Source organism: Stegostoma tigrinum, chromosome 34 (genome assembly GCF_030684315.1).
Source record: "Stegostoma tigrinum isolate sSteTig4 chromosome 34, sSteTig4.hap1, whole genome shotgun sequence".
NCBI lineage: Eukaryota > Metazoa > Chordata > Chondrichthyes > Orectolobiformes > Stegostomatidae > Stegostoma > Stegostoma tigrinum.
The window spans coordinates 9152960-9172482 of record NC_081387.1 but is presented as its reverse complement, the minus strand read 5'-3'; the positions used below and the strand labels follow the sequence as shown (position 1 = coordinate 9172482).

General features: G+C 49.4%; 1 protein-coding gene across 3 annotated transcripts; it reads left to right on the top strand.

Moving 5' to 3' along the window:
- The first annotated feature begins 2856 nt into the window (after positions 1-2856).
- On the top strand, positions 2857-18051 carry pigc (phosphatidylinositol glycan anchor biosynthesis, class C). Of its 3 annotated transcripts, XM_048520413.2 has the most exons (8): positions 2857-3084; positions 5847-5916; positions 7826-7980; positions 10774-10886; positions 12257-12312; positions 14220-14367; positions 15604-15770; positions 16336-18051. In XM_048520413.2, exons 1-8 carry the CDS (start codon positions 2907-2909, stop codon positions 16397-16399), a joined length of 951 nt encoding a protein of 316 aa, XP_048376370.2. In that variant the 5' UTR covers positions 2857-2906; the 3' UTR covers positions 16400-18051. The 3 variants fall into 3 exon arrangements, with proteins under 3 accessions (XP_048376370.2, XP_048376371.2, XP_048376372.2); XM_048520414.2 differs by lacking the exon at positions 12257-12312; XM_048520415.2 differs by lacking the exons at positions 12257-12312; positions 14220-14367.
- The last annotated feature ends 1472 nt before the right edge of the window (positions 18052-19523 follow it).

The window sequence follows — 19523 nt, the reverse complement described above, 5'->3', positions numbered from 1 at the left end:
TTAAGAAGGCTTACGGTGTTTTAGGTTTTATTGGTAGAGGGATTGAGTTCTGGAGCTGTGATGTCGTGCTGCAACTGTACACAGTGCTAGCGCGGCCTCACTTAGAAAATTGCGTACAGTTCGGGTTGCTCCATTACAGGAAGGATGTGGAAGCATTGGAAAAGGTGCAGAGGAGATTTACCTGGATGTTGCCTGGTTTGGAACGAAGGCCTTATGAAGAAAGGCTGAGGGACTTGGGTCTGTTCTCATTGAAGAGAAGGAGGCTAAGAGGGGATTTAATAGGGACATACAAGATGATCAGGGAATTAAATAGGATGGACATTGAGAGTCTTTTTCCAAGGATGATGACGTCAGCTTGTACAAGGGGGCATAGCTACAAATTGAGGGGTGATAGATTTAAGACAGATATCAGAGGCAGGTTCTTTACTCAGAGAGTGGTAAGGGTGTGGAACGCCCTGCCTGCCAATGTAGTGAACTCAGCCACATTAGGGGCATTTTAAACAGTCCTTAGATAAGCATATGGATGATGATGGAATTGTGTAGGGGGAGGTGCTTAGATTAGCTCACAGGTCGGCGCAACATCGAGGGCCGAAGGGCCTGTTCTGCACTGTATTGTTCTATGTTCTATGTCCCACACCCTCATTGCCGAAGTTGATGGCCTCACCAACATTGGTGGAGCTACATGAGTGGACACTTCCTTGCAGTTGGTGGCTTGTGATCTTGCACATTCAGCAATTGAATCATTGTGCTCAGACGCCAGATGCCGCGATGGAGCGAGAGACGTGGCAGAGGGCCCCAGACTTTCAACGTCTCCAACTGTAAAGGTGAGGCCAACAACGTAACCTCCTCACCTGCATCATAGAATCCCTACAGTGTGGAAACAGGCCCTTCAGCCCAACAAGCCCACACTGGCCCTCAGACCCATCCCTCATAACCCACATAACCTACACATCCCTGAACACTGTGGTAATTTAGCATGGCCAATCCACCCTAACCTGTACATCTTTGGACTGTGGGAGGAAACCGGAGCACCCAGAGGAAACACACAGACACGAGGAGAATGTGCAAACTCCACACAGACAGTCGCACGACGGTGGAATTGAACCCGGGTCCCTGGCGCTGTGAGGCAGCAGTGCTAACCACTGAGCCACCGTGTTAGCTCCTAAAGTTCGTTGAGGGGGCACCCAAATCTTTCAATGTCAATGGAAAATGGTTAAAGTCTGTCTTGTTTGAGATGGTCATTGCCTCACACTTCTATCATGCAAATATTACTGGCCACTTGTCAGCTCAAACCTGGATATTGTCCACATTTTTCTGTGCTTGCACATGGACTACTTCAGTATTTGAGAAGTGGCAAATGGCGCTGAACACTGTGCAATTATCGGCAAGCATTCCCATTTCTGACTGCATGATGCAGGGAATGTCATTGATGAAACAGCTGAAGATGGTTGGATAAACACAGCAGGCCAGGCAGCATCACAGGAGCAGGAAAGCTGACGTTTCAGGTCTGGACCCTTCTGTCACTTAAGATGGTTTGACCTAGAACACTTACCTGATGAACTGTTGCAGAGATGCCTGGAGCTAGTATGATTCATCTCCAACACACAACCACTTCCCATGTGCCAGGTTATGGCTCCAACCAGTGCAGAGTTTTCTACCTTGTGCATCTTAATGCTACATTCGGTCATGTCAAAGGTCATTATCGCAAAGTGCATGTGATGCCAATTAAAGACATTCAGAACTCAGAATAAGCAGAACGTTCGTAACATCAGCAAACTCGCCAAACAGCGTGGCAACAGAGATGGGTGTGAGTTTTCACTGCTGATAAATGTAAACCAATAGCACAGAAATATAGCATTCCTTTTTGAGGATGCAAGGGCTAAGTGAAAGAGAATTACTTGGTAGTGGGAGCTAATGGACCATGGTTGAATTTTGCTGAGTGTGGGAATTCTCTGTTAAGTCATGGATAAATTATGGGCCTGAAATTTAGCAGAACTTCAGTTGTTCCACCAAAGAACTGGAACAACTGAATGGGCTGAATAGGGTAGCACAGGAGTCACTTGCTGCCTCACGGTACCAGGGAGCGAGGGATGAGCCTGGTCCAGCATTCAAGGCAATCAAGACCCATAGTCTAACGCAGTGTCACATCATCGATTCTCCCCTTACATCTTGATTCTCCTTTGAATCCTAATATCTTTCTTGAATATATTCAGTAATCGCCTTGTTGGGAGTGGGTGGGGTGAGTGACAGTGAAAAGTGAGGGAAATGAACTGGGCTCCATTTAGGGGCTCTCAGCAACCCTAGCAGGTGGAGGGGAGGAGATTGGCTTCGCTGAGGTAAAAGAAGAGCACATCACCGAGTGCTGGTGCTGGTTAGGGCACGTTGTACTCGAAGATACAGATGATGGGGTGAACCCACTCTGTGTCTGGGCAACAGCAAGGATATTAGGCGCCTCTGTTCTCAAAGGTGATATGCCAGCATCAAAGATGGCGGACAAAAAGACGACCAACGGGAGTGCCAGCATCGATGGCGTTGACGGCACCAAAAATCAGCCAGCATCAAAGATGGTGATCACGATGTCAAGAAACCCGCCAATATTAAAGATGGCGCCCGCCGAGACCAAATCCGCCAGTGTCAAAGATGGCGGACGTGACCTCAACCACCGCCAATTCCTTGACCCCCTGTCAGCTTTCGAACAGCTTAAAAATAAACCAGTTAATTTTATATCGGAAGTACGCTTGCGCTGAACCTGTCATTTTAACTTGAATAGCCCCCGATGGGGAAAAAAGCGTACATACTTCCGGCGGACGCCAGGTGGTTTCCATGGAGACGGCCGCTCACTTCCGGCCCGGGCCCTCCCCGCCCCCACCGGCTGCCAGCAGCCCGGACTCTGACTCTGTCTCTGGATGAGGGCGGACCTGGAGCCGGTGGAGGCCGCTGCCTCTGGCCGCAGGGCCTCGGACAACCGGACCCGGTCCCGGTCCCGACCTCGGCCTGGCCGCTGGAAGAAGGTCCTGTACGAGAGGCAGCCTTTCCCCGATAACTTCGTCGACAGCAGCTTCCTGGAGGAACTGCGGAAAAATAGTGAGTGGGAGCGGGGTGGGGGAGGGGGAGGAGGGTGAGGGGGATCGGAGTGGGAAGGGGAGGGGGGGATCGGAGTGGGAAGGGGAGGGGGGGATCGGAGAGGGAAGGGGAGGGGGGGGTCGGAGTGGGAAGGGGAGGGGGGGGTCGGAGTGGGAAGGGGAGGGGGGGTCGGAGGGGGAAGGGGAGGGGGGGGTCGGAGGGGGAAGGGGAGGGGGGGTCGGAGGGGGAAGGGGAGGGGGGGGTCGGAGGGGGAAGGGGAGGGGGGGGTCGGAGGGGGAAGGGGAGGGGGGGGTCGGAGGGGGAAGGGGAGGGGGGGGTCGGAGGGGGAAGGGGAGGGGGGGGTCGGAGTGGGAAGGGGAGGGGGGGTCGGAGGGGGAAGGGGAGGGGGGGGTCGGAGGGGGAAGGGGAGGGGGGGGTCGGAGGGGGAAGGGGAGGGGGGGGTCGGAGGGGGAAGGGGAGGGGGGGGTCGGAGGGGGAAGGGGAGGGGGGGGTCGGGGGGGGAAGGGGAGGTGGGGGTCGGGGGGGGTCGGAGGGGGAAGGGGAGGGGGGGGTCGGAGGGGGAAGGGGAGGTGGGGGTCGGAGGGGGAAGGGGAGGGGGGGGTCGGAGGGGGAAGGGGAGGGGGGGGTCGGAGGGGGAAGGGGAGGGGGGGGTCGGAGGGGGAAGGGGGGGTCGGAGGGGGAAGGGGAGGGGGGGATCGGAGGGGGAAGGGGAGGGGGGGGTCGGAGGGGAGGGGGGGATCGGTGTGGGAAGTGGATGGGGCATCGGAGGGGGAAGGGGAGGGGGGGATCGGTGGGGGAAGTGGATGGGGCATCGGAGGGGGAAGTGGATGGGGCATCGGAGTGGGAGGGACGGGGGGATCTGAGGGGGAGGAGTATCGGAGGGGGAAGGGGAGGGGGGGGTCGGAGGGGGAAGGGGAGGGGGGGGTCGGAGGGGGAAGGGGAGGGGGGGGTCGGAGGGGGAAGGGGAGGGGGGGTCGGAGGGGGAAGGGGAGGGGGGTGTCGGAGGGGGAAGGGGAGGGGGGTGATCGGAGGGGGAAGGGGAGGGGGGTGTCGGAGAGGGAAGGGGAGGGGGGTGATCGGAGGGGGAAGGGGAGGGGGGGATCGGAGGGGGAAGGGGAGGGGGGGGATCGGTGTGGGAAGTGGATGGGGCATCGGAGGGGGAAGGGGAGGGGGGGATCGGTGGGGGAAGTGGATGGGGCATCGGAGGGGGAAGTGGATGGGGCATCGGAGTGGGAGGGACGGGGGGATCTGAGGGGGAGGAGTATCGTAGGGGAAGCGGAGGGAGGATTGGTGAGGGAGGGGGTAGGGTCGGAGGGGGAAGGGGAGGGGGGATCGGTGGGGGAAGGGGAGGGAGGGGATAGGATCAGAGGGGAAAGTGGAGGGGGCATCGGAGTGGGAGGGACAGGGGGGATCTGAGGGGGAGGGGGGGTTCGGAGGGGGAGGGGGGATCGGTGAGGGAGGGGGAGGGGGAGGGGGGATCGGTGAGGGAGGGGGAGGGGGAGGGGGGATCGGTGAGGGAGGGGGAGGGGGATCGGTGAGGGAGGTGTTAGGATCAGAGGGGGAAGTGGAGGGGGATCGGAGTGGGAGGGACAGGGGTGATCTGAGGAGGAGGGGGGTTCGGAGGGGGAGGGGTATCGGTGAGGGAGGGAGCGGGGGGTTTGGTGAGGGGGAAATGGAGGCGGGATCGGAGGGGGTAGGGGAGATCGGTTAGGGAGGGGGAGGGGGATCGGTGAGGGAGGGGGAAGGGGAGGGGGTTCGGTGAATGAGGGGGAAGGGGAGGGGAATCTAAGAATAATGATGACTATGAATCCATTGTCGATTGTCAGAAGAACCCATCTGGTTCACTAATGTCCTACAGGGAAGGAAACTGCCATCTTTACTTTGTCTGGCCTACATGTGACTTCAGATCCACAGCAATGTGGTTGGCTCATAACTGCCCCCTGGGTAATTAGGGATGGGAAATCAATGCTTCCTGGCCAGCAATACCCTCACCCCCATGAATGAATAAAGAAAAAAGAATAGAATGGGACTTCCAGTGACCATAATTCTATTCATTTTAGAATAGTGATGGAAATGGATAGACCACATAAGCGTTAAAGTTCTAAATTGGAGAAAGGCCAATTTTGACGGTATTAGGTAAGTGCAGATAATGATCAGCCTAGGAGGACGAATAGTTATCAATGATGGGTTGTTTGTAATAGTAGCCCATGTGATAACAAGGCCTCATGTCCAGGGCTTGTGGTAAGGACGGAGGAGAAGGTGCCTCAAGTCCTAAAATAGTTGAACTCAATATTGAGTCCAGAAGGCTGTAGAACAGAGTATAGGAGTTGACGTTATTTCGGGCTAAGTTAGATAGAGTTTAGATTCACAAGAGGTGAGGACTGGGAGGAAGGTGGAAAGGGTAGCATTGTGGACAGGAAAGTGGAGTTAGATCACAATCAGAGCAGCCCTGATCTTGTAGAACATAGAACATAACAGCGCAGTACAGGTCCATCGTCCCTCGATGTTGCACCGACCTGTGAAACCGATCAGAAGCCCATCTAACCTACAGTATTCCATTATAATCCATATGTTTATCCAATGACCATTTAAATGCCCTTAAAGTTGGCGAGTCTACTACGGTTGCAGGCTGGGCATTCCACGCCCTTACTACTCTGAGTAAAGAATGACTTAGGAAACTCAAAAGGGTGAATGTACTACTCTTGGCCCAAAGTCCCATGTTCCTATGATTTTGTCACCATAAGTTCTGTTTTCTGTTCTAGTTTATGTGCGCCAGTACCAGGTATGGACGGTGGTGTGTGAATCCAGTGTTGTCATCCATCAGTTGTCCAGGTAAGCACAGCACACCACTTTGTGAGTGCACTTTGGAAATATGCAATAAAACCAGAGGAAGCAGGAAATAATTCAGCAGAGGAGATAGCATCTGGAGGGAGTGAAACAGTATGAACACTTTAGGCTTTTCATTTGAACATGCTGACCTTCAAGATGCAACAGGATTTAGGCAAGTTATGGAGATAGCAACAGGAGGAAGGATGAGAGGCAAAAAATACAAAGCTACAGTCTTTGGCAGAGTGGAAAGCAGGACAGATTAAATAATCAAAGGGAGGGTGCTGGAAGGCCACAGGAAGTGGGAAAGGAACAAGTAATGAAACAAAAGAGGGGCCTAGAGGAGGTGTGAATGGCACATGCAGAATCAGAGCTAATAGTAGGTGTCTCAAAGCCAAACCAAAAACACAAATGGATGTGCTAGGAAATTGTTGAGCTTGTGGTTAGGTCTAAGATGTTGTAAATTGCCTAATTGAAAGGTCAGATGCTGTTCAGTGACTCTGCACTGACCTTCACTGGAACAGTGTCAGTGATGCTCTAGTTCAGAGTGGGAGCAATGGAGACAGGTTTCAACAAACAGGCCATTAGAAGCTCAGGGCCAAATTTGTGGACCCAGTCTGCGTTTTGCCTACACTGTGTAGGCAAGAACTCATCGTGCTGCATCTCTCGGGTTTGCAAGGCAAATTGCTGTGCCAAGAGCAGCACGGTGGCTCAGTGGTTAGCACTGCAGCCTCACAGCGCCAGGGACCCTGGTTCGATTCCACCCTCGGGCGACTGTCTGTGTGGAGTTTGCACATTCTCCCCATGTCTGTGTGGGTTTCTTCCAGGTGCTCCGGTTTCTTCCCACAGTCCAAAGATGTGCAGGCTAGGTGGATTGGCCATGCTAAATTGTCCACAGTGCTCAGGGATGTGCAGATTAGGTGAATTATAGGGGGATGGGTCTGGTTGGGATGCCACGAGAGTCAGTGTGGACTTGGTGAGCCACAGGGCCTGTTTCCACACTGTAGGGATTCTGTGAATATTTTGAAGTGCAGTACTGCTAACCAGAGGTACTTGGCTAATAATCATGCCTCAATTACAAAAAGAAAGAATGTTCTAGTTCATTATCACATTATTTGTAGGGAGGTAGCTGGGAGAAAATTAGCTCCCACCTCTCCTACATTACAGCGTGCAGCAAGACCTGTCAATATCCAGCCTGGAGCTAGTTAGTGGCAAGTGACATACCGTTAATGTGCTTTCGGTGACCATCTCGTTTTGTAATTCAGTGGCGTTGCCATCGCTGAATCCCACAAGATTAACATCCTGGGGGTTATCATTAACCAGAAACCGAGCCAGATCAGTTCTGGCCAGGCCAGAGGCTAAGAATCCCACAAGAACCCACCTCCTGACTCTTCAAAGCCTATCCGCTATCTCACAAGCAAGGGGTCAGAACCGTACTACAATGTTTCTTACTGGCTGAGATGTGGGACGCTAATAACACTCAAGCCTGAATTCATTCATGACACAACCTCCTTGGTTAGTGCTCAACTTAAAATTTTAAACATTCCCTCCGTCCACCACTGATGTTCAGTGCTAGCACTGTGTGGCGCTGTAATACAAGGTGCTCTCCTCTGTCATTTTTGTCCTTGCCTGGAACCTCGACCAGTAAGAAGACAAGGACAGCAAATGCATGTCAATTTGCAAGTTCCCCTCCATGTCACATAGCATTTTTGCTTGGAAGCACATTATCATTTCTTTACTGTGACTGGGTCAAGCTCCCACAGTTCCTTCCCTAATAGCACCAAGGGCTATATCCAAACTCAAAAACTAGTGACCTCCAAGTTCTGTGCAAGAATAAAACTAATTAAATGTCAGATTCCATCCTTGCCATGTTGCTGTGCTTCTTTCTCATTGTTCCATTGTTTTCTTCCACCAGTGTGTGCGTGTTTGTTGTCCTGTGGTGGTACATGGACCAGAATCGCCTGTCTCCTCACCAGCTCTTTACATACGGCCTCCTCCTGTCTCTCTTCGGCTACCTTACGTTTGACATCATTGACTCAGGGGCGGGGCGACATCACAGCGGCCGCACACGTGAGTGTGGACCCCGTGACAACTGCACGGGGCTAATGCAGGAGTTTTGCATCTTCTCCTGTTTGATTTTGCACCCAGAATGCAGAGCTCATCAGCTGACAAGTGCCAACCCGCTGGAAAAGCAGCTTGTCCCTCAATCCAAAGTAGAATTTGCCTGAATCTGACCTGTTCCAATTTGAACCTAGTCATCAGGAGGTTGTTGCGAGATTGAGTCAAGCGCCTTCTTGATTGATTGGCGCATCTCTGTAGGGCTCAGGGATTCCCTAACCGTGTTTCAGTGGGGTTGCATTCTCACCTCTGAGTCCAGAGCTCCCTACGCTCAAGTCCTGGACCCTGCTGCACGTTCAGTGGACGACCTGCAGTGGGAATCATATTACTAGATCCTTGAGTCAGTTGACTGCCCTAGCACTACATGTATCCCTCAAATCAACATCGCTTAAGAGGGGATGGCCTGCTAATAGTGAAAGGGGTTGTCAGAGGATAGATGAGAGCACTTGGCAGGGCCACTTTGGAGATCCTTTGACAGGAGAAGGAAGTATAAAATGAGTACTTGGGAAGAGGACTATGCTAAATGAATAGGTCACTAGGGTACTGAATGAAGTAAAAGTAGATTTTAAAAAAAGGAGGGGACTGCAGAAGTGTTACTCTGCCATTCTCTGTGATGCACAGCACTGTGGTTCCAGAGTTCTGCACGATTCTAATGTTACAGCCTTTGCTCAAGAAGCAAGGAGAGGGGGATAAAGTTGTCTGCACAGTCCTGGGGGTTTTACATTGGGAGTAGGGAATGTTCTAGAAAAGAACATTCAGGGTAATGGTGACAAGCCATTTGCACATGCATCAACTGACAAAGGAAGATCACCACAGACTTGTCAGCGAAAAAAATGCTTGACAAACTGAATTGAGTTTTTTGATGAGGTGACTGAGGGCTGCATTATTGCGCAGGGAACGGAGTATAAAATTAGGATGGTTTTTACTTCATTTATACAAACTATTGATGAGACTGCATCTGCAGCAAAAGCAGAATATTGTGGATGCTTTAAATCTGTAATTAAAGTGCTTGAGAAAGCCAGTAGGTCTGGCAACAGGCTTGGAGAGAAACCAATTCAACGTTTCAAGGCTGACATTCAGAAGAGTTGTTCTGGAGGCAACATTAACTCTTCCTCTTCACGCAGATGCTGCCAGACCTGCTGAGTCTCTTCACATATGGAATACCGTGTGCAGCTTTGGTCTTACTCAAGAAAAGATGCAAATGCATTGAAAGCAGTTCAGAGAAGGTGTACTAGATTGATATCTGGAATGGGAGGGTTGTCTCATGAGGAAAGGTTTGACAGGCTAGGCCTGTACTTGCTGGAATTTGAGGAAGTGTGACCTGATCGAAAGATCCTGACAAGTCTTGATGGGTGGACGTAGAAAGGGCATTTCCTCTTATGGGAGGATCTGAAACTCGGGAGTAATTATTACATGCATTGATCACATGAGAATTTCCTTCCCTGAGTCATGAGACTTTGGAACGCCTCCTTGAAAAAGCAGAAGTTTTGAATATTGTTAATATAGAAGTAGACAAATCCTTCTAAGCAAAGTGGCGGAAGGTATCGCAGGGTCAGAAAGGCTTGTGGAATAATCAGATCAGCCATGATCTTAGTGAATAGAGGAAGAGGCTCAATGGCTGAGTGGCCTACTCCGAACTGATAGGTTCATACTGAGGACAGTGAATGTGGATTAGTTACAAAAAAATTGTTTGATAAAATACCACAGTTTGGGTAATACCAAAATGGGAACCAATAGAAGGAGCTGTGGCGGCATGGAAATAAAGATGAATAAGCGATAAAAGTGGAGAGGTACAGTGAAGGAGGAACGTATTAGAAATTGCCCAGGTTCACAACATGGTAGCAGCAGGCTGCAGTTCACTTGGGTAGACAGAGTTGCAGTGGCAAAGTGGAATTTTTACATGCATCATGTAGTCTGGAGCTGTGACTGTAGATCCAACTTTCCTTCCATCACATAGCTGATCAGGGTGCACTCTCACTGAATGATGCCAACATGTTTTGACAGGATCTGCAAATCAATAATCACCCTGTTAGAATGCGTTGTGAACGTATCTCACTTAATCATTAACTCCCAGAGTGGGACTTGAACCCAGAGCTTGTGGCTACCCATTGCTTTGCAAGATTCCTTTTCAATACAGAATACCTGAATACTGGAAATTGGAAATAAGAATAAATAAAGGCGCTGGAGAAACTCGGAGGGTCAACAGCTGTGGAGAGAAACAGATTTGACATTTCAAGTCTCTGACTTTTCATGACAAATTCCATACCCCTCTCCACAGTTGCTGAGGGCAAAGTGGAAAGGGGCAGACACATGGAATTTGATGCAGAAAAGTGTGAAGTGAACCATTTTTCTGGAGGGATTGAAGGCCAACAATATATTTCAAGTGGAACAATTTTTAAAAAGGAGGGGGTTCAAGAGTGGAGAGAACTGGAGATGTTTGCACTCAAGTCCTGAAAACGGCAGGGCAACTTAGCAGAGAGTTAATAAGTCATTCAGGCTTTATAACAATTCACATTTTAAAATGTTTAAAAGAAATGATTCTGAAATGTGATTGACATTGTTAAGTGCCCTTGTTGGTATAATGTCTTCCAGCTCAGGGGTGGCCTTAGCCTGGCTGTTGAATTCTGCACCATTTGTCGATCCTTTCTTTAAGCTAATTTCCGGGGGAGGGGCGGGGGGGGGGTACAGGGAATGGTGGTAAAACGGTGACTTTAACCCCTACATGTTCCAACTTGCTCTCCACAGGATGGGCTGATCTAAAGAGCACTGTCGTCTTTGTGACATTCACATACGGGTTTGCCCCAGTTCTGAAAACACTGACAGAATCCATCAGCACCGACACTATCTACGCCATGTCTGTAAGTGGCAGCACAAGGGTTTATTACCTCATTCGTTGGTGAGCAAAGGCCTCTGGGCCGTAGGGGACTGTGTCATGGGATCTTTTTTGGGCTTCTAATTTTCTGTCCTTTGGCTCTTAACTCAATTTTAAAATGCTGTTCCTGCTATCCATACTGCATCACGGCCTCAACTCCAACCCCCTCCGAATGTTTTGCCCATCCCACAACCCTCTGAGATTTGCTTTCTGTTTCAACGTATGTAACATTGCCCCAGCCAGTCCTCCAGTACAATGGACCCTGCACACCTTCAAGTTGTCTGTCGCGGAGACCCTCAATTCTGCTTCTGTCAATTTTAAACTTGTCTATTTCAACACGCCCCTGGTCAGTGTTCCAACATGAAGTTGAGCTCAGCTAACACTCCACTGCCCGTCAGTATTGTTAGCACATCCGGTGAGACCATATAGCGTGCTTTGTGTGCACTGGCTCTCTGACTGAGCAATGCACCCTCTTTCACTCCCCCCTTTTCCTGCCATCCTGCACGATTTTCCTTTCCAGATACCCGTCCATTCCCTCTTGAAAACCATGATTGAATGTTTCTCCTCCACACATACTGGATTGTAACCACTGTGGTGCAAAAGGGTTTCTTTGGTGGTGTTGCCTTAAATCATTGGCTTTGCAATTCTTTCGCTTCCGGGAATAGCTTTTTTCCTTGTCTGCGTAGACCTCATCATGTTCACCTGTTATTCCTGTGGAATCAGTGAATCTCCACAGTGTGGAAGCGGGCCATTTGCCATGTGGAGTCCACAGTGACCTTACCAAGAGCAGCTGACCCAGATCCACACCCTATCCCATAACCCTGCATTTCCCATTGCTAACGCACCTAGATCTACATCCCTGCACTCTACAGACAATTTAGCTTGGCCAATCCATCTAACCTTCACCTATTTGGACTGTGGGAGGAAACCGGAGCACCCAGAGGAAATCCATGCAGATACAGGGAAAACGTGCAAACTCTACACACACGCGCACTTGCTCAAGGATGGAATTGAACACAGGTCCCTGGCACTGTGAGGCAGCAGTGCTAACCACTGAGCCACTCTGCCACCCCTTGTACCTGGACTCTTGATTCCCTGTTGGTGCAACTTTAAAATGCTCAAATAACAGCAACACACTGGGAGATACTTGAAATCTGAAAAAAAGAAGAGAAATTGTTGTAGAAACTCAGCAGGTCTGACGGCATTTGGAGAGAGAGGGAAGCATTGAAAACAATTTGATTCCAATCTGACTCTTCTTTGAATGGAAGAATATCCTTTATTTTAATCAATCCTTGTGGATTTTAATATCACACTGAGCTGACTCCTGAAAAATGATTGGTCTCTCTCCTTCTGCAGGTCTTTATGCTGTTGGGTCACCTGATATTCTTTGATTATGGAGCCAATGCAGCGATGTAAGTTCTGAGTGGGGAGGCTTCACTGTATGACTGGAAATTGGTCCTATCACTCTGGTAGATACAAAGTTCTAGATCAGGGTTGACAACTTGAAAAGTCCTCCGTTTTTTAAATAGACAAAAGAGCTTGAACCAAAGGATGAAATTTTAATGTTTCAAAACCAAATACTTGGCATTTTACCAAATTGAATGTATAATTTGCATCCATAAGCAATGAAATTCAGTGTAAGTAAGTCTGGTAAGGTGATGCATTTGGGCAGGACAAACAAGGCAAGGAACCCTGGGAAGCATTGAGGATCAGAGAGAGACTTTGCAGTGTGTGTCCACCAGTCTCTTATGGTAGTGGGACCGATAGATGAAGTAATGAAGACATACTAGCCTTCATTAGGTGAGGCATCGAGTATCAGAGCAGCGAGGGTAGGCTGGAACTGTGTAAAAGGTTGATGAGATCACTGATTATTGTGTGTAATTCTTGAATCCACATAAGAGGAGAGAGTGTACACAGGTTTATTTAGAGAGTGATAATTTAATAACTGTAAACTAAGTCTTGAATATTCATCTTTTGTCCACACAATAGCAGTGTGGCTCTTCATTTCCTTGACCTAGTACAGTTTTAAGCTGTCTTTTTGTGATCATGTAATCCAGCTAGGAAAGTTTGGAAGCTACGCATGCCTTGAGGACTACAGTTTGCAGACCCCTAGCCAAGATACAGTCTGTTCAAGTGCACTTGAGATGGACAAATTGTCTGAGTTCAGACACAATCCTCAATAAAGGGAGTTTTGTTCCAAATCTAATGCTTTCTGCATGCGCCTTGGTCTCCATCCAGAATGGGAGTAGGTCCCGTTCCCCAGTGCTGACATTCTGAGTGGGGACAAACATGTAGGAAAAGATTGGAAATTTACTGAGAGCGACTGAGGCTCTTCAGTCACTTGTTCTTAGGATGTGGATGGTGTTGGCAAAAGTAACCGGTAAATGCCTATCCCCAACCATCTCTTAAGATCGTGATGTAGCTGCCATGTTGAACTGCATCTACCGTGGGGAAGCTGTTTGGCCTGCAGGTATCTGGGCATTGGATGTTTATCTCTCAACCAGCGCCACTAGAACTGATTATCTCGTCATGTTGTATTGGTGTTCCCAGGAGCCTGCTGTCAGCAAATTGTCTGTGGTGTTTGCTACATTTCAACATGATTGCGCTTCAGAAGAAGTGCCTCCGATAACAAGGTTATCCCTTCTCCCCCCATCCCTCCTCTTGCAAAGAAATTGCCACTGGGTCCGAGAGTACTAGCTGTTCACTAAAGACCTGCAATTCCATAGTGCCATTCCTCACCTCAGAACATCCCAAATCAACCAAGGCACTGCTTCTGGGATAGTAGGAACTCCAGATGCTGGGGAATCTGAGATAGCAAGGTGTAGAGCTGGATGAATACAGCAGGCCAAGCAGCATCAGAGGAGCAGGAAGGCTGACGTTTCGGGCCTAGACCCAGAAAAATACCCTTCTGAAGAAGGGTCTAGGCCCGAAACGTCAGCCTTCCTGCTCCTCTGATGCTGCTTGGCCTGTTGTGTTCATCCAGCTCTACACCTTGCTATCTCAGATTCCCCAGCATCTGGAGTTCCTACTATCCCAGAAGCAGTGCCTTGGTTGATTTGGGATGTTCTGAAGTGGGGAATGGCACTATGGAATTGCAGGTCTTTAGTGAACAGCAGGTACTCTCGGACCCAGTGGCAATTTCTTTGAAAGAGGAGGGATGGGGCAGAGGGGCCTGCCCAATCTCAGAGGGGAATATTTCCATTCTGCAGTTTTCTATCAAGTTATTTAGTGGTTGCATCGGCTGGTTTGGTTCCCTCCCAACTTACCCAGCAGTTCTCATTCTCTCTCTCTCTCTCTCTCTCTCACACACACATTGTAGCGTCTCCAGTACTCTGTCACTGAACATGGCCATCTTCGCCTCGGTGTGCCTGGCCTCGCGACTTCCCAGCTCACTCCATGCCTTTGTCACGGTCACTTTAGCCATCGAGGTCTTCGCCCTCTGGCCCATGTTCCAGAAGAAGCTGAAGGTGCGGCTTTGTGTGGACAAGGTGTTTGGGATGGTGGGGGTGAAGGACAACGTTGAAGGGATGCTGAAGGGGTTGGTGGAAATGGAGGCAGGGATGATAGGCTCGCGGGTGTGAAGAGAGGAGATTCTGGGTTGGTGGGGATGCTGGGGGCAGCCGATGCAAGGGTCACATGTTGTGGGGCGGCTCGCAATAGGTCCCTGTTGCTTCCGCTGCCAGCACCCTTTGACTGTAACCTCACTCTGTTCAGCGAGCAGATCCCCACGAGAAAAATGGGATTCTTTTTCTCTTGGCAGGAGTGAAACTTTGCACAGAACAGTTGTCCTGGGCACACTGCTCCAGTGTGGGCACTAACAATCCAGAACTGGATCCACAAAGTACAGGGCCTTGGGGCTAAGCTCATACTGGATGTTCAGATGGGGCTCGCTCTTCTGATTTTTAGCCATTTGTGAGATGTGAGTGTAGGAGCTTTGGTGAGTCACTTCTGTACAGTTTGTACACGTGGGAGCCACTGTGTGCAGTAGAGAAGGGTGTGAAACTGGCAGGTGGTGGGTGTGGTGTCAGCCCTCAAGCTGCTGTGTCCTACGTGGTATGGAGCCTGTGTTGTTGGAGCTGCAGTCATCCAGGCAAGTGGAGAGTATCCCGTCACACCCTTTGTGATGTGCATTGTGTGAACAAACGTATTCTGTGATGAGACAGGAGTCAAAAGTCACAATCCTAATTCCCAGTGTTCGTATACGGCCACGCCTGTATGGCTGGCCCAGTTCAGTTTGTGCTCACTGCTAACCACCAGGATGCTCAGAGCGATGGAAGGGCCATTGGTCGCAGTGGTGGGGGGCAATGGTACTTGTGTCACTTGAATGTTACTTGCCATCTGTCAGTCCCAGGCATGATATCGTAGAAGCCTTAGGGCATGAACTGATTCAATGTTAAAGGAGTCGTAGATCCTGCTGAGTTAATGCAGTTGTCAACAAATGTTTCCACTTTTGACCTTGTGGAAGTTGGGACATCGAAAGATATGAAACTTGATAAAACTGAGTAGCTGTCATACCTGTGTCCTCAGCACACTCCCCTCTCCCTTGCCATTATGGTTGAACAGCCTGACACTGCCTCACCCGGGGATGTATCATACGGCCAGATGTAGACATTTAAAGCAGCTGATGTGTTAATAAGCCAGTTCTCAGTTAATGATATCTCCCCAATTCTCAGTTAGTGATATCTGTTTTCCTTGTTTTTCAGGCAATCACTCCTCGCTGTTATCTAGTGGTCACCATTATCTTCACCCTGGCTGCCTTGTTGGGGGTGCTGATGGTTTCTCTCACAGGAGCTGTACTCTTCGCTCTGCTGCTGTTAGCAGTTTCCTTGCTATGTCCTCACTACCTCATCAAGTTACAGTCCTCGAAAGAGTAAGTGCACCCATGGGTGAGAGCCTAACCTCCAGTCAGACTTATTCTGTCTGTCCATTTGGTATGCACTTGCAAAGCAGCACTGCGCTGTCAGAGGGTCGGCGCCGGTGGGTGGTGCCTGGCTGTGGGATCGGCGCGAAGGGGGCGCCGCGCTGTGGGACAGTCGTCGCCGGGGGTGTGGGGGAGGGGGTGGTTGGTGCGATTGAGCTCACTATGCCCTCTGACTACTGTGTTTTATAGAATTCTGAAGCTACATAATTAGCTGAGAAACAGTTATCTGTGAAAAGTTTTGTCAGAACAGTTCTATTTCACATGATCTGGTAACACGCAGCTTCACTCAGTGAGATTTGAAGCCACGTCCCTCACTGACTGTGTTGTTGCTGTGTTCATGCATGGTTGAGGACCGAGCCCAGTGTGGCTCTCTGTCCATCCAAACCTGGTGCAATCACTCACCTCTTCTGGTGACACAGCTCAGATTGCAGGGGGTCGCTGCCTGTGCCTGGGGCAGTCTCGTTTCACCGATCGACACCTGACTCTATCTGTTTCTGCCGCTTTCTGCCCTCAGCAACATCCATGGGCCCTGGGATGAAGCGGAGATCAAAGATGACCTGTCCAGGTTTCTGGGGTGACAGCCTGCAGGAGGAGGAGCGTTCAGGCCAGTGCCCCCTTTCGCTCACGTTCCTGTCTGAACCTTTCTGGGAGACTGCGGTCATAGCTGATAGCGCCTTGAGGAGTTGCATTGGAGACAGAGCATCCAAGCCACTGAAGTACCGGTGTTCCTTCAGCGAGCTGCCAGCCTGAAGGACTCCACTTGAGTCTGCATCCATGCCAACAGGTGCCAGCAGCAGCAGGTCCTTCAACACTACCTCCTCTCCTGTCCCCACAGTGTGCCAGCACTTCTCCCACCCACCATCACTCATCCCATGCCAACTGGCTGTTTGAATATTAGGAGCATCACTTCTCATCCTTCAACATCCAAGCACACTCCTGATAGACCTGGTTTGGGTGCACCCCGTCTCTCCCCAGGTTGACTTTATTTCCACTCTTCCCTCGCACAGTGTGGGGGCTGACTGTTGCTGTACACCAGGTCGCTCCCCCTATTGCAGACACTGGTAAAAGGGGTTTCAGGCACGAGCCTGGCCGAGGATGAGGGGTTTAAAAGCCAGAGTCAATGCCAGTGACTTGCAAGCTGACAGCGTAGAAACGGGCGCGTGCCGACGTTTGTGTTCCACCTCTTGTCGTCTCACCTACGCGAGATAAACATCCCACCTACCACAATCTTATGTTTATCGAACTTCCCCTCTTAATGCATCCACGTTATTGGACCTTAGTGGTAGTGAGCTCCCCACATTCGAGTGGAGAGGTTCCTCTTGAATTCCCTATTGGATGTTTATTAAGATTTATTACTGACTTCCTTAAATTTGTGACCAAGTCTAGCTGCCCTCACCACTGTACGTAGTATCACAGAACCCTGTCAGTGCACACGGAAGCCATTCGGCCCATCATGACAGTGGTGGCTCAAAAGAGCTTTTCAATTCATGCATTTTCAATTCATGCATTTTCACTGCTTCCTCCCTGTAACCCTATGCATTCTTCCTTTCTAAATAACCATTGAATGCCTCGACTGAACCTGCCTGCACCAAGCTTTGCAGCGATCCTGACCCTAACTGCATGAAAAGAAAATTTCCTCCCATTACTTTTACTTGTTACTTTATATCTGAGTCCACTCATCCTTCCACAAGTGGGAATGTTTTCCCCCTGTGTTTACTCTGTTGGGACCCCTCATGATCTTGAATACTTTGATCAGATCTGCTGTTCTCCAAGGAGAACAGTTTCAGCTTGTCTAAACCCCCTCCATAGTTGAAATCCCTGGACCTGGATTTATTGACCTCTTCTGGGTGGGGGAATGTGGGAAAGATGGTTACCTTTCTATCAAATTCCCTTTATAATTTTATAAGTTGTCCCACCGGTTCCTTGGACATTTTGAAAGAACAGTGCCCTTTCCTGCTAGGTATAAGCACAGTTATCAAATCCTGCCTTCTTAATCTCAACACTAAATAAAATGTTCAAACACTCTGACTCTGTCAGAATCAGCAATGGGGAAGCGGAGTCTGGATCTGTATGTTTCTGCCATGTTCCCTATGATAGGCAACTGACAAGGAACTTCAGATCCTGTAACAACCTGCCAACTGAGAATCCTCCTGGGACAGGGACAAAAGTTAGTTGCTGTTCCCTGGTGCTTACAGATACCTTTGGAAATGAATTAAATAATTTTCTAGAAGCTTTGTTGTCAATTCCGCTGTTCTTTGTCCACTTGTAATTTAGTTGAATTTAGCAAAAGGTGGAAGTATATTTTTGTTGCTGACCATGCGCACAGCTCCTGCTCTGCTCTTTGTAATTTGTGTGTAACTCATTGAAGCAAAGCACGATGTGGCAAGTTATTGGAGCATTTAATTACATCTGCATCGTCTCAGTCCCACTGGCTGGGGTTTATTGAACAGTGTGCTCAAAGTGAAGGAGTAGGGATTGTTTACTTGACATGGTTTCGCATGGTAGATTAATTGGTGAAGTTAGATCACATTGGATTCAGGGTGAGCTTGCCACTTAGATACAAAAATAGCTTAACGGCAGGAAACAGTGTTTTTCAGACTTGAGGTCTGTGCCTGTGGCGGTCCGCATGGATTGATGCTGGGTCCACTTTTGTTTGTCATTTCTGTGAATGATTTAAATGAGAATATAGAAGTCAACGTTAGTAAGTTTGCAAATGACACCAAGTTTAGTAGTACTGGGGACAGTGAAGAAGGTTATCTAAGATTGGAAAGAGATCTTGATTAGTTGGGCCACTAGCCTGGATTGTGGCAGATGCAGTTTAATTTTAATAAATGAGGTATTGCATTTTGGTAAAACAAAACAAGAGTAGGACATAAGACAATTAAAAGTAGGGCTCTGGGTAGTGTTGTGGAATAGAGAGATCTAGGAGTTCAGATACGTAATTCTTTGAAGTTTATATCACATATAAATACTGTGGTTAGGAAGGCATTTAGCACGCATGCCTTTCATTGCTCAAACCTTTGAATGTACGAGTCAGGACGTTACGTTGAGGTTGTGAAGGATATTGGTGAGGCTCTTCTGGAGTACTGCATTCAGTTCTGGTCATCCTGTGCTAGGAAAGATACTAAACTGGAGGATGTTCAGAAGAGATTTACCAGGATGTTGCTGGGAATGGAGGTTTGAGTTAGAAGAGGCTGGATAAGCTGGGACATTTTCACTGGAGTATAGGAGATTGAGGAGTGACTCTAACAGAAGTTTGCAAAGTCATGAGAGACATCAATAAGGTGAATGGTAGATAATAAAATGTGAGGCTGGATGACACAGCAGGCCCAGCAGCATCTCAGGAGCACAAAAGCTGACGTTTCGGGCCTAGACCCTTCATCAGAGAGGGGGATGGGGTGAGGGTTCTGGAATAAATAGGGAGAGAGGGGGAGGCGGACCAAAGATGGAGAGAAAAGAAGATAGGTGGAGAGGAGAGTATAGGTGGGGAGGTATGGAGGGGATAGGTCAGTCCAGGGAAGACGGACAGGTCAAGGAGGTGGGATGAGGTTAGTAGGTAGGAGATGGAGGTGCGGCTTGGGGTGGGAGGAAGGGATGGATGAGAGGAACAACAGGTTAGGGAGGCAGAGACAGGTTGGACTGGTTTTGGGATGCAGTGGATGGAGGGGAAGAGCTGGGCTGGTTGTGTGGTGCAGTGGGGGG

Excerpts from the sequence above, each read along its gene's own strand:
- pigc (XM_048520413.2), top strand. The coding sequence starts at position 2,907 with ATGAGGGCGGACCTGGAGCCGGTGGAGGCCGCTGCCTCTGGCCGCAGG. Across the intron at positions 7,981-10,773 it reads ACATCACAGCGGCCGCACAC|GATGGGCTGATCTAAAGAGC; the intron begins GTGAGTGTGGAC and ends TGCTCTCCACAG. Across the intron at positions 12,313-14,219 it reads TATGGAGCCAATGCAGCGAT|CGTCTCCAGTACTCTGTCAC; the intron begins GTAAGTTCTGAG and ends CACACATTGTAG.